Genomic DNA, 14,535 nt, shown 5'->3' on the forward strand with positions numbered 1-14,535 from the left:
AGGGAAGCGAAGGGTCTGGCCCAGAGCCTTCACAGTCCTGTGCTCAAAGAGTGAAGTTGTGCAAGTCCAAGTCTCGAACCAGGTTAGGACAGATAGCAGCAGAGGTTTAGCGGTCCATGAAGCATGGCTTTGAAGAACTAAGATCAGTAATCAAGTAAGAGGTGTTCCCTGAACTGTGTTTAGTCTGGAGCTACGCAGGAACAGAGTTCTCCTAGAGATAGAGGTGCTATAGAGAAGCTCAAATGGGAAAACAACTTATGCACAAGTTCCTACAGCTTGCAGGAATTTGAACACTCTTGTCGCACTGGTTACAGGTGTTAGGCAGTCATTTGGCAAAGCGTGGTTCCCCCACGGGGCCATGAAATACCATTGGTTTTTGACTGAGCAGCTTCACAAGAAGCATCCACAGCAAGGCGTGACACTCAGGGCTGGAGAATTTACACACCAGAGGTTAACACTCTTCTATAGGTTTAGAGAGACAGGCCAGGGTTTTGCATTATCAACCCTCTTTGACAGGACAAAAGCAGGAGAGCTCGTTGGGTGATGGCCCCACTCCCAATAGTTCTCCCTTCTAGGAGGGCAGCCCAAAGCCCTGCTGCCCCAGGCTCCCAGGATCATGGGGTGGGTAGCCTATAGCTAAGTCTGCCCCATGTCACTCCGCTCCCATTCATAGGTAAACTAGGGTTTGACCCTTGAGCCAAACCTGGGCGTTTCCCTGGCCATTTCCAAGTGAGGGTCTGCTCGTGGCAGATTGGAGAGGATGGCGGTATGGCCAGCTTAGAGATGGAGAGGTTATCTATTGCAGCAACATTTCAGAGATAATCGAGGGTGGTTTACCCAAGCTGTCTTGCAAATGGTAGGGTAGGACCCAGGAAAGAGACCAAGATTTCTAGAGAAATCTGAGCCCATGATGGGGAAGTTCCCCTACTGTACAGGACCCTGCCTCCAGGAGATGGACTAGTCCAACCACAAGCTCTTCTAGAGGATCAGCACCCATTCTTGGGCTCTTGCAGCATCTGGGCACAGTGCCCTTTGCAGAGGCCCAGTGTTCTTTAACAGGAAGGAGATCCCTTTCCAGATCCTTAGACGTGAGAACAGGAGGGTCGGAAGTGTGCAAGTAGGTTTACAGGCCTTGCACACAAGGCCAGGATTCCTGCGATTCCTTTGTTTTTCTGCAAAGCTTCTGGAAGCAGGAGCCTCAAAGGTCTCCTGTAGGTTCCTCATTTATGGAAGGGGTAAGCAGGACACCTGGGCTAAGCGTGCTCAGGAGGAGGTCCATTCTTGCACAGCCATGCATTCTGAACCCTTATTTTCACCAAAGTGTTTGTCAGAACAGACTTGAAGCGGCGAGGCCTCGTACTTACTCCTGGAAGCCCGTGGAAGGGTTTTGTCAGTTACCCCACTCAAGCAACTGCAACCAGGTTACCCTGGGGTGTCAGGGAAAGCTCAGAAACCACAGATGCCACAGCTCCCAAGCAGCCGCCGTGCAGAGCAGCAGAGCTGAGAAGCCCTGAGGTGACCCCTGTGGCTGGAAAAGACCCAGGGACAGAGCTACTGGAGAGCCAACCAAAGCCTGGGTCCCCCAGGGCCTTAGAGACCAACATCCTCCCCAGGCCTACATGTTGAGACAGGTGTGGGGGTTGCTGACAAGGTTTGAGGTTACTCTGGCTCTGAGTGGATACAGCAGTTAGGAAGTGGTTAAAGTAGCCCAGAGGAGGCGAGAAAGCTTGAAGCCCAGCCGTGTTTAGGACATGAAGGGTTAAAGAGATGCAGGAGACAAAGGGTTCGATTTAAGAGACGCAGGCATTCAAGGAACGAGATTTGGTGAAGGGTAGAGTGTAGGGGTGAGATCAGGCTAAGGTTTCTGACCAGTGCAGCCGGAGACAGGAATTACTGGTCGCTGTGGGAAGGGAGCCCTCAAAGAATCAGCCCTGTGTAGGAGAGGTTGGGGGGTGGGGGTGGGGGAGTTGGTCTTAGACTGGTTTAGTCCCAGGAAGTGCCCTCGGGACCTCCCTGAGATGCCAGGGAGGCAACTGGGAACAGGAGTTGCCAGAAGTGGCTGGACCAACATGTAGAGTAGGAGTCACCAGGATACAGACATTCAGGGTCCTCACTGGAGACCAAGGGCAGGCTGTTAGGTGGTTGAATTAACCAAGGTGTACATAAGGGAGGAGAACCCGAGGAAAAGCACTGGAACTACGGTTAGTCACAGCACATATCCCTCAGGGGTCAGAGTCCTTACAGCTTAGACAACCAAACAGAACGTTCCAGATGTGAGAAGTGAGAGGATTCCTTTTCAGAAGGAAAAGCAGTGCTGTTAATAGGTTTACAACCTATTTGAAATACATATTAACCTCCCCTCTCCGTCCCCGCCCCCCGGGGAGTTCTAAACCCTTAGATACTTCACTTCCTGGTTCTTCCCCCTCCCCACTTTTGCAGGCTTATTTTCTTGGGCTTTGCAATGAGCATGCACCAAAAAACCGAAGTCTCTGCGCCCCTCAAGGACTGTAGTTTTTGCCTTACGTGGGCATAGCTGACCTCCGGGTAAGGCTATAACCTCTGTAGTATTCAGCCAATGAGAAACCAGGGGAGGGGTTTGCACCCTAGGAGATCAATTGCCTGTAGTAACTGCCCCGTTGCGTCTATCCAGTTACCTGCTCTTGCAAGAACGTTCATTACAGCCCCCCTTCACTGTGCGCCCAGTCTCCACGTCCCCCTGGATTGGGTCAGCGGGTTTCTCACACTAGAGACGAACCAGAGGAATAACACCCTGGTATCCCAACTGCCTGCCAAGTCATGTTGTCTGTAAACTTTAAGCTAGTGGCAGCACCCCCATCCCCATCCCCATCCCCATCCCCATCCCCATCCCCAATTTAAGCCCGCAGATCAACGTCACAAGCTAGCAGCAAGACCTCGAGCCAGGGTTTGGGGAATGTTTTACTTAGGTTTGCTTTCCAAGTAGCATCAAAATCCAACAGAAGGCTTTATATACATGTTAAGGCTTGCAAGTGCTTGAGGTTGGGTACCTTAGTTTTATTTCCACCGGGGTCCTTCCACGATGTAAATACCCTAGGGGTGAACTTAAATTCACCTGTTCTGAATCTTAAGTCCCATTAAAGTCTGATCATTAAATCCTGGTTTCTCTAGTTAATAGCCAACACTTGCTTGACCACTTGTTTTAGGAATCCTCATTTGGTACAAAGATTTAATTAACGTTTCTATAGTCCTGTTCACAGAACTACCTTAACATCCCTTGTTTCTTGATCCAAGATTGCACGTGGGGTGCACGGGCATCCATTTGGACATCCAATGTGGGCCAGATGGATCTACTCTAGACAAACAACAGGAAAGGGAGGGTTCAGGAATGTATTCCTAAGGGCTGGAAGCTTGTGATTTAAAGTAAGGTCGTCAGGGAAGGTGACGTTTATTGAGGAGACCCTGAAGCAGTTAAGTACTTCTGGAGAGAATAATTCAAAGTAGAAAACAAATCACCCAGGCCCTGGAGTAGGAATATGCCTGGGACATTCCAGGAGCAACAAGACAGCCGGTGTGAAGAAAGATAGAGCTAGGGGCAGTAGATGGAGTCTTTTGTAACCCTGAGACTTTTTACTTAGGGCCCAGTCGGCCACTTTGAAGGCCTCAGCTTTTGAGCCCACGAGCTTTGAGTTTTGTAGAGCAAAAAATAGGTTTCAGCTTCTAGAAAAAACGCTCAGGCTGCAATCTGGAAGACAGACTGAGTTGAAGGGGAGGGAGGATAGGAGCCTAACAGACTAGATAACAAGCACCTGCAATTACCCAGGTGAGCGTTCAAGGCTCGGTTCTTGACTAACAGCCAAGGAAGAGAGAACCCGGATCCAGTTCGAAAGCAGAGCCTACTAGGCTTCCCAGATTAGAAAAATAGGAATTCAAGCATCAGTGTGAGGTTTTCTAGCGCAGGCTTCAGACGCTTACGTACCCACAGGTGCTTCACAGATTCTCCTTTAGCCGCCCCCCCCCGCCCGCCCCCATCTCAGGAAAACAACCCCTGCTGAAAAGTGAGGCTCGCAGCAACACCTCCGAGCCGCTGCCTCGATCTTCCAAGTTCCCCTTTGCCTTCCCCCTCCGTCATTGGCCCACTCTGGTTTTCTTAGAACCTACGTTCCCTTTTGCTCTCCTTGGCTTCTTAGCTTTCTAAAGTTTTGAGAGAGAGAGAGAGAGAGAGAGAGAGAGAGAGAGAGAGAGAGAAAGAGAGTGAGAGTTTGGGCCCAGAAAGACACATCCCTAAGGTTTCTGCTGCGAGACAGTTTTTGAGGAAGGGGGACTCCCACTCATCTAGCTTCCAAGAAAAAAAAAAAAAAACAGAAACCCACTATGTTTGCAAAACCCGAACGGGCGCCGACTCAGCCTCAGCAGGAAGGCTAGCGGCTCGGGAACGCCCGCTACGCAAACACAAGCACGGAGAGGGCTTCCGCGGCCCCCCGCTACAGCACGCTCGGCCCCCGCAGAACTCCAGCGAGGAGCCGCCCGAAAAGCCCGCCCTCCCTTCCCCCCGAAACACTCCGCAACCCTCCTCCAACCGCGGCCAGGACCACTCTGATCAAGCAGGCGCTCCCGCGCCGCCCTTTTACAGGACCGTGTGTAACGTCACTTCCGGGGGCGGGGCGGCCGGGGCGGGCCCCGCGCGGGGCGGGGGGAAGGGCGGCCCCGTCCGCGCAGGCTCACGCGGGCTGCAGCCGCCGAGCCGAGCGCTTGACTATATATGGTCAAAGCTGGGGGCGAGCCGCGCGCGGGGCCGCGCTTCCGGGTTCGGCGCGTCCGCAGCGGCAGCGCGCAGGGCAGGGCGCGAGCCGGCCTCGGAGCCCCGGCCTCGGACCGCCCCCTCCGCGCCCGGCACGCCCGGCGCCGCCTTTCGGCCCCCGTCCCCGGCCCGGCCTCCGCCAGTCTGCTTCGCGGCGCGGGCGGCCTCGGAGGCTCTCGGCGAGCGCGGTAACAAGTGGGCAGGATGCCGTACGAGATCAGTAAGTACCGCGGCCCCGTGCCCCCGGGGTGGGCGCCTATGTCCCCCGTCCCCTCGGCCATCGGTGGGGCGCGGGCGGCCCGGCGGGGTCCCGGGCCGCGGGGGAGGGGTGAGGGCGCAGGCCGGCGAGCGCCCCGCCGCCCTCGGGGCGCCCGGCGGCGATCCCCGGCCCGGGAGGGGGTGCCCCAAAGTTGGCGCTGCGGGCTGGGCCCGTGGGAGCCCCCGCGTCCATGAAGGGCCTGGTCGGGAGCGCAGACCAGGAAGTCGCGCGGTCCCTTGCGCTCCTTCAAAGTGGCTGCCGCCCCTCCTGGCGGTGGCAACAGGTGACCGGCTGAGACCGGTCCAGGGCCCCTCTCTAGTCCGCTCCCACCCCTCCGTCCTCAGCCCGGCCTGGGGGATGAGGCGGGGGCTGCCCCTAACGTGCGCTGCTTGATTTGTGTCTCCGCAGAGAAGGTGTTCGCCAGCCTCCCCCAGGTGGAGAGGGGCGTCTCTAAAATCATCGGCGGCGACCCCAAGGGCAACAATTTTCTTTACACCAATGGGAAGTGCGTCATTCTAAGAAACATCGACGTGAGTACCTCCTCCCCGTATCCCCCCGCCCAGGCGGGGGTTCCTATCTTGGGCGCGACTCTCAGGTTAATTCCTCTTCCCCTCTACGGCTTCTTCTCCCGCTCTCTCTCCGCAGCCTGAGGAGGGTGAGGACGCCACGCCCCCTCAGCCTTGGGACCACACCTCGGAAGCCTAGCAGACTAGGAGATGGTTTCAAGGTGGCCAGGCCCACTTCTCACTCTTTTCATGGGGAAACTGAGGCTCAGATTAGTTCAGATCATAAGTATAAGCGCTCTGGATTAGGGGGATCGGACACACCCGGCCAGCTGCTGCTTGACCTTGGGGTAGCTGGTGACTTGGGCCTGGGAATCCCAGTGCCCTCATCTGTAAAATGGAGGTGATGACACCAGGCTCCCCCCCCCCCCCCACTTCCCCTGACCGCCTGTGCCGGCTGAATGAGATGATGCCTCCCTCCCACCGGCTCGCCTGGCACACACCCAGTGCTTGGTAAATGGCCCTTGTGTATAATCATTACCAACACCCAGGGGCTCTCGGTGTGAGCGGCCAGGACTCACACTCAGGCCTCTCTGCACACCATCCGGATCTGAGCCCCGGCGCAAAATCAGGAATGGTTTATTCCCATGAAGCATTGAGACAGACATTCTGTACTCAGGCCAAGAATGCTTGTCGAGCCAATGTCGTGGGGAATCCTGTTACTCCTCTGTAATTACCCAAATGACCCAGTCTGCTTGTTGGTCTCCCCACCGCCGAGATTGCACACTGAAATCTTTCTTCGCCCTTCCCCAGCCTGAGTGACAGGATGGAAGGGGAAAGTGCCAGCACAACCATTGCCGGGGGGAGGGGGGGTGATGTTTTCTCCTGAACTGTGCTTGGGGTCGGGCCTCGTGCACAGTATGTAGGTAGATGGTTTTGATTGGCCGTGCTCCCAAGGGACGTCAGCTTAGATTCACATCTGTTGTGAGTGATTACCCCTAGTGGGTTGGGATTGTTGCTGATTGGGTGCGCTTGCCCTCAGGAACCTCACAACTGGCTGAGGGAGCAAAGGAGCTGTGTGGGCCTCCGCTTTCTTGCCTGTAAAAGGAGAGGCCTCTACCTGGTCTGAGGTGCTTCTGGCTCTGCCCTCATCTTTGGGTAAGCCAGCCTGTCACCGTTGCCCCTCTGCTCAAGGACTGAGTCCCGTGTGACAGTTTCAGCCCTGCCCGGGCTTGCTGGGCACCTCACACGAAGGTGGGTGGGTGTGAACGTTCTCTGAAAGTGCTAACAGCTCTTGTGCTAGTCACACGGATTCCTAGAAAGCTGATCTGGCCTCGCTCAGAACTGGGGGAAACCTTGCCAAGGACTTAGATGGTAATGATCCGGAGGTCTCCAGGGTGAGGTCCCGAGATGTCGAGTAAATAAAAGTTTAGACGACCCAGAGTAGATACTCGCTGGCAGTTTGGCAAACAAAGTGGACTAAAGCGTTCTCAGGGATCCGGCGCATTGGAACACCAGGCCTGCCCCTAGCAGTCATGCTCATGTCCCGGCAGTCTGCGTGTACTTCCAGACGGGAGGCCTCCCGTGAGGTGCCCACTGTGTGTCTGGTACCAGGGAGGGTTCTTCAACGGCAGCATCTCTCTCAGCACCACCCCCACCCCCCGCCGCTGGGCCCATTGCTCCGAAGAGAGGTCAGGTCAGCGAAGTTCAAGGAGGCCAGTGATCAGAGTTGTTTCCACCGGAATTGTTCACAGTCGCACACGAGCACCCCCTTTGCCAACATTCCCCGCCTCGTGCAACTCATTCTGCTCGTTCTTCAGAAGTCTTTCTTTTTACCGGTACCCCAGACTTCACCGTTCTCTGTTGAGGGTGCCTCTGCTCTTCTTTCCCACCTATTTGTAAGTTTCTGCAGGGCCCAGGACAGCACGGTGCTGCTAACGCGTCCCTTCCTGATCTGGATGTACATCAGGCACCCCAGGCTCTTGTTGGATTCAGGGACCATTGGTACTCGATTAAGGATGGGCACCGTTTTTATTAGGGTACAACATTCCTGGAAAAAAAGACGTGAGCCCTCGTGAACATTCAGGGAACAGGAAGGAAGATGGTCTGGTTAAATTACAGGCTCAAGAAGGAGAAGAGATCCGAAGGAAAGGTGGAGACCCGGTTGTGGAATGTCCAACAGATGTCTGATTGCCTTCTACTTGACGTGTCCTAAGCACAGTAGGGTTTCCTGTGTGTCCTGGCCCCCAGACAGCAACGCTGTGGCTCCAGCTGTTCAGGCCCCAAACCTTGAACTTCTGCTCGGTTTCCCTCTTTTTCTTCCACGCCATGTTTAATTCTCCAGTGAATCCTAGCAACTCCTCTCAAACTACCTTCAGGATCCGGCATTCTTTCTACCTGCTGTTTCCACCTCCTCCAAGCTACCATCCTCTCTGGGTTGCAAGACAGAAAACCCGAACTGGTCTCCCTGATACCGTGCTGGCTCTCCTCCAGTCTGTTCTCAGAGCACGGCTGGACCAGCTTTGGTAAAATAGGAGGTGGCATTCATTGTCCTCTTTGCCCTCCCTTACTATGGCTGATGCGGCCTCACCATCGAGCCTGGTACCTCAGTCTCACCCCCAAAATCCCACCCCACCCTTCTCACTCATCTCCGGGTATCCATACCCTTTTGACTCAGGTCACGATCGCAGGGTCGCGGGATGGAGCCCCGTGTTGAGCTCCATGCTAAGAGTAGAGCCTGCTTAAGATTCTCCCCGTGCCCCCCTGTGCTCTCTCTAAAATAAAAATCAGAAAAAAGAAAACTCCAGAAGGGGAGAGCCTGGTATATTCTTACGTCGAGGCCAGCGTCACCATTGCCCCTGCCTATTCTGCAGAGACAGGGAAGAGCTTTCTCCCAGTGGCAGTGAAGAAGCTTCTCCGTGATTCTGAACTGCCCAGTGTCAGAAGCCCCTTGAAAGCTGCCACAAGCAGTCAGCAGATTTGCTACAAGCGAGTTTGGGGCTGGCTTTTAAACGACCCGGTCCCTAGATTCCAGAACTGAAATGTGTATATTTGAAAAATTAGGTGCATGAAATCAAATTCTAGGAAGTGAAATGTTTGTTGCAGTTCAACACTCTCTGCTTCCAAGCGCAGTATGAAGTTCAGGGTTGTTGAACCTGAGTGCTGAGCTTCTCGTGGTGCGGTCTGCAGCCAGTCATGTGTAGAAGGACCACCTGTGCATCCCCCCCCCCATGGGGGAGGGGGTATGTAAAGAGACAGATGGCTTGAGAAGGGCTGACGTTGTCCCTTCTGTCTGTCTGCACATGCCTCCTGAGTCCCTGCTGTGTGTGCTGGGAGCACAGATCCAGGGGAGGCCCCCTCCTGCACGGAGCTCGTGGCCTCGCTGGGAGTGAAACAAGCCAGCAGGTGACCGAAGGGAGCAGTGTGCTGGGTTAGCACCTGTGCAGAAAATGAGCAGGTTAGCACATGCGTGAGCTTAACCCGGGAGAGACCTGGGGGAGGGTCTGATCTTTAAGAGGAGTCAGGCCCCGACAAGGCCACGGAGCTGTGTGGACCAGTAACGTGATCAGATCTGTAGTACAGCTTGTTCTGTGCCTCAGGTTGGAGGTTCAAGACAAACGCACTCCGCAAGTGCTGATTAGCTGCTAGAACCAGCCCTTGCTTCCTGTTTTCCCCCACACGTTCACCAAGCTTGTCTTGCAGAGCCCTGCCCATGGCCACCGTGTTCAAGATTTAAATCAGTGGCTGGGAGGAGGTTTTGCCCCCAGCCCCACCCCCTAAGAGCTATATGGCAATGTCTGGAGACATTTTTTTGTGCTACTGGTATCTATCTAGTGGGCAGAAGCCAGGGATGTTGCCAGGATCCCACAATGCTCAGGACTGTCCTATAAGTTATGTGGCCCAAAATCTCGTTAGCGTTGAGAACCTTGGTGAGTAACATTCTAATGCTCTGGTTAAGCACTTTAAAAGAATCTTCTGAGTGATTTGGGGGCACCTGGGTGGCTCAGTCGGTTAAGCGCTGACCCTGATTTCGGCTCAGGTCATGACCTCATGGTTTGCGAGTTCGAGCCCTGCCTCGGGCTCCGTGCTGTGTGCTTGGGATTCTCTCCCTTTCTTCTGCCCCTCCCTCGCTCGTGCTCTCTCTTTCTCTCAAAAATAAATAAACTGAAAAAAAGAAAAAGAATGTCCTGAATGATTTGGAAACAAGAGGGAAGAACCAGTTGCACCACAGAGCAACAAGGAAGTTTCCTGGAGAAGGGACACCTCTGAGTTGGGTTTTGGAGGATGAGTAAGAGTTCTCCGGGAAGAGGAGCAAGACAGACATAGCAGAGATGGGGGAGAATCTAGACCGGGAACCAAATGTGCACGGAAGTTGGAGGAAGTTTGACACGGGCTCCGGGCGGTGGCTTCAGCACATTCCTTAACCCTGTCTGTGGGGGCGTAGATCGGGCTCTCAGAGCCTTGGAGCTTAAAGAAGTCAAGGTTGCCGCCTCATGTCTGAGGCCAGCGGAGAGGTGGTCCTGGTTCCTGTTGGGTTGTGGAAGTTGGCCATGCCCCGGAACAGTTGGAGGTGCCCATTTGGATCCCTGTGCCGCACCCAGCCGTCATCCCCCACGGGGCCTTGTTGCAGATGACGTGTAGGCTGTGCACTGGAAAGGGCCCTGTTTTGCTTCTTTGCTTCTCTTCCAGAGTCTCGGTAGAACCTGCCCGGCTTTGGTGGTGGTGGACCCCCTAGAAAGACCTGGATCCCAGGCTCCGCTCAGCTTGCTAGTAGCTTCTACCCACCAGTTTTATCTCTGCTCCCTGGAACCTTACCCAGAAAATGGCAGTTTCTCCACCACAGGCCATCGCAGCCTGGGCAGCCCCAGCCCCAGCCCCAGCCCCGCCCGTGTTCAGCCCTTCTCTACAGGGACCACAGGCTTCTGCTGGTCCAGCGCGCTGCCCTGAGCACCGCCTCTGGTAAAGGAGCTCATCTTTGTTGAGCACTTGGTATGCTGGGCAGTGGCTGAGCACTTCACATACGTACTTCATCCGGTTTGGTTTTCTTATCTGTAAGAACAGGGAGAACCGGTAACAGGGTCACCGTGGGATGTCGCAGAGTCCTTTCACAAGTATTCCTGGAGGGTTGCCTGGGCTGTGACGGTACACGGTGCCTTCTTCACATCCGCCCTGGTGGCTCAGTGCTGTCTCTTTCTAGAGGTGCCAGACTGAAGCCCCAGGGGTCCCTTCATGACTGCTCAGTGAGGCCCTGCGCAGGCAGAGGGAGAGGAGGGACAGGAAGGGAGGTGGCGGTGGCCTTGTCTGTGCTGGGGTCCCTGCTCTAAGGCTTGGTTTGCTCCGTGGGGAAGGCGTTGAGCTAGGAGGCAGGAGGGAAAGTCACTCCGGGAGGGGTGGGCCCTGTAGGACCACTGAATGACCTGGCCCCACACCGTTCAGAAACCTGTGGGCTAGACAGAAGTGCTACTCTGAGTTAAAAGAATCAGGCTAACAATGGTTCCAACCATAAGTGAGAGACCAAAACTCGGGAATGAAGGCTCTTACCTGACTTCAGGTCCCCACCTCCACCGCTTACCAGCGGTTAGCCTTGGGCACGTCATTAGTTCTGTGCCCACGTCGCTTGGCCTGTGAAGTGGGTTGTGAGGTTACCTTCCTGTGAGGTTTCAGAGGACTTGGCAGAAGGGTCCCCTGGCCAAGAGTGAACCCTCCATACACAGCGATTTCGCAAACGGCCCTCGGGGTCCAGCGAGCCCTGGTCTCCTGGGGCATTTGGAGGCTGCCTTGTTGGATCAGATACAGGCCCTGCCCTCTGTGGAGTTCGCTTAGCGTGAAGCCTTGCGGATGTCAGAATGGCCCGCGGTACATGGCAGAGAGTAGTAAGGGTGGTGGGGTGGGAGGTCGGATGGGAATAGGCATTGGGGGTTGGGGGAGACCGTCTCCAGTTGGGAGCATCGGGGAAGGATTCTCGGAGGTGGCTTTCACCTGGGTGTTAGAAGGTAACAGGAGACATCATCAAGGATCAGGAAGGAGCGAAGGCGTTCCAGGCCGAGGCAGGTAAAGTGAAGAAAGTCACATAGTGATTTCATGGAGGAAGGAGCAGGGCATCATGGAAAGTGGACCTTGGATTGCTGGGGGAGGGTGCGTTTCCTGCAGGCAAGAGGGAGCCTCCAAGGTCGAGCAGGGCGGTGCTCGTTGGGTGCAGCTTGGGTGGCAGGTTTTATTTCTGCAAAGCATTCGCTCACCACTGGATCCCCAGGGCCAGCCCAGATTCTTGGAAGGAGTAAATGAGCCATCCGTCCGTGTTCTGTGTGTCTTTCGAGGCTGTGTGGAGGGGCTCAGCTGCTGGGTTCAGCCTTGCCGGTCGGGAAATACAGATGTCTTGTAGCTGCTTCGGAGCCGGGTTACCGTGCAGTAATTTGAGTTTGTCCTTGGTCATCAGTGAACAGAGGCTCTTGCAGATCGTGTCTGATACACGGGTCCAGCTACCGGTTACTGCTTTTAGGAACTAGAAGAATTTAGAAAGCTCTGAAATGCAATCCTCCTGGAAGGTCATGCTCACTTCGCCTGGTCCAAGTTTGGAGGAGCCTAGGGCTTTCTCTGGAGGCTCCAGGGGACATCGGCTGCTGCAGGACAGCCCGGAGGCCCCTCTCGCAGAGCCCTGTCCGACGGCTTCAGCCCTGGTGGGCCGGGGAGGCCTTTCCAACCTCCTGATGCGTCCGCCGCGCTCACTGTGGCTCAGGAGCTGAGGTGAAAGCTGCCACTCCCTGTGACCTGGGCCAGTCACCAGCCCCACTATACATGGTGTGATGGCCTCTGACCCCTCCTTGGCACTAGATAGAGCCTGAGCAGACATGGGGACGTGAAGGAGCTTTGGGGAAGCCGGCGGCCCAGATGCTGCCCAAACAAAGTGACTTTCGGGAACCCCCCCCACCTTTCATTGGTGTAGCGAATCTCCCGGATGGGGCGGGGCCTGGGAAGGTATGGGCGTTAGTCTCCTGGCAGAAGGTCTGGCCCTAGGGAGGGGTCTTGGCGCAGGTGGGAGGCCAGGGGGTGTCTGGTCCGCACGGAGAATGGGTCTCCTGAGGTTCGGTTGAGAGGTCTGCTTTCATCTGGCCCTGCTGGGCCCCAATCTGGCACTCTGTCAGCAGCCCCCGTCATCTTGCTGCCCCCGCAGGCCTTTGGGTCTGCAGGTGCGTGACGGCCGGCCATGGCCCGTGTCTTCTGTGAGGCTCCCTGACCTCCCGGGCGCGGAGGCCGCATTCCGGGACTGACCCCGGGGTCTCACCAGCCCCGAGCTCTGTGTGTCACTCAGTGATGTTGCTGAGTGCCCACTGCCAGACCCTGAGCTGGGGGTGGGTGGCTCCCGTTCTAGTCCCCACGTGGGCCTGGGGAGGGAAGGGGCCCTGGCCAGGTAAGGCCCAGGGAGCAGCTCTTCAGCCCGGGAGGGCCTGAGTGGGGCTGGAGTGGGGGGTCCTGTGTGTGCTGGGGGGTTCCGGGAAGAGTGCAGTTAGTGGGGTCGGGTTCTGCCGCTCCCGAGGGAAGGATATCAAGCAGGGGAACCAGGTGATGAGACATGGGACTTAGAGACGGGGGATGAGGGGTGTAGCGGTCCACGGAAGGTAGAGAGCAGTCCAGAAGGTACTGTCGTGGTCCCCAGGAGGGACCTGGATGGAATCTGGCAGGGGCGGAAAGAGGAGGTGGGTTTGGGAATTGTTGAAGAAGACTTGTGGGGGTGTGGAGGGCCAGGAGCAGGCCTGGGGTCGGGGGCGAGTAGATGGAAAGTTGCGGCGAGCCAGCCATCAGCCAGCCAGCCCACATCCCCTCGGCACCCGGGTCTCACCCTGGTCTGTGTCTCAGGTCTCCTGTACCCTGGTGGCAAGCACCCGCACTGCCAGTAGAAGTGCAGGAAGGCCTGGGGGAGGGGCGTCCCAGCCTCAGCACCCTTTGGGGGATGACCCCAAGACCTGCCCTGAAGCATCTCCCAAGGCCCCAAGGGAGGCGGAGCTCCTGCCACCACAGGGTTATTCCTTGGTGCACCCAGAATTGGCTTCTTTCCCTTCTGTGCCTCATTTCCTCTCTTCCCTAGCCCTGCTCCAAATAAACTACTCACCCAAGTGTATTCTTCACCGAGGCAGCAGGAGAGGGACAAGTGAGGCAGGGGAGTGGGTGTTGGGTCCCAGTCCTGGGGCCTTACAGACTCCAGATTCCGCTGATCCGGAATGAGCCTGAGCTGGCAGGACACAGTGGGGACAGGGGACCCGTTATTTCTGCCTCTAGTAGCCAGCCTCCCTGTGTGTGCCGAGCAGAGCTGGGGAGGTTGGCACACACTCGGCTGAAATCGTCGTGTTCAGTTGGAGAATCTGGCCCCTCGCTCGCCGGCTCAGTTGCATTTGCAAGGCAGACAAGAGCCATGTCTCATGCAGCCTGGGATTCTGGTGCCGAGCCTGCTGGGGATGACCTTGGGCATTTCGCAGCCCCTGCAACTGGCAACCCTGACCGTTTAGGGGCAGAACTTCTGCCCAGAACCTCTACCTACTCATCTGGTATCCCTGCCCTGGGTCCTCGGAACCCCCAGTGGGGCTGAGTGCCAACATATTGGCAAGTTGTCCTTGGGATGGATTTCTCATCTGTAAAGTGGGCTGGTGGTGCCCCTCAGTCAGCCTTGAAACAGACATCTGGAGAAGGATCTTGGTAGTGGTGGCCTGTCTGAGGACCTCTTTTGGCCAGTTTCTGGGCAAGGGGTCTTGTCCGTAGTCAGGTTTTGAAATTTTCTTTTTAACGTTTATTTATTATCAAGAGTCAGAGAGACAGGCATGAGCATGGGAGGGGCAGAGAGAGGGGGAGACACAGAGTCCAAAGCAGGCTCCAGGCTCTGAGCTGTCAGCACAGAGCCCGACGTGGGGCTCAGACTCACGAACCGTGAGATCGCGGCCTGAGCCAAAGTCGGACGCTTAACGACTGAACCACCCAGGCGTCCCATGGTTGGGTTATAGAATATG

The 14,535-nt window shown here is 56.1% G+C and overlaps 1 protein-coding gene across 1 annotated transcript in view; it reads left to right on the forward strand.

Annotated features, from left to right (window-relative positions):
- The first annotated feature begins 4,832 nt into the window (after positions 1-4,832).
- The window catches only part of WDR1 (WD repeat domain 1), a 43,869-nt gene continuing 34,166 nt past the window's right edge, over positions 4,833-14,535 (forward strand). The window contains exons 1-2 of the mRNA XM_042984932.1: positions 4,833-4,997; positions 5,445-5,566. Coding sequence (XP_042840866.1) covers positions 4,982-4,997; positions 5,445-5,566 — 138 coding nt within the window. The 5' untranslated portion in view covers positions 4,833-4,981. The remainder of the gene's footprint in view (positions 4,998-5,444; positions 5,567-14,535) is intronic.

This window comes from Panthera tigris, chromosome B1 (assembly GCF_018350195.1).
Source record: "Panthera tigris isolate Pti1 chromosome B1, P.tigris_Pti1_mat1.1, whole genome shotgun sequence".
In the NCBI taxonomy this organism is placed as follows: Eukaryota; Metazoa; Chordata; class Mammalia; order Carnivora; family Felidae; genus Panthera; species Panthera tigris.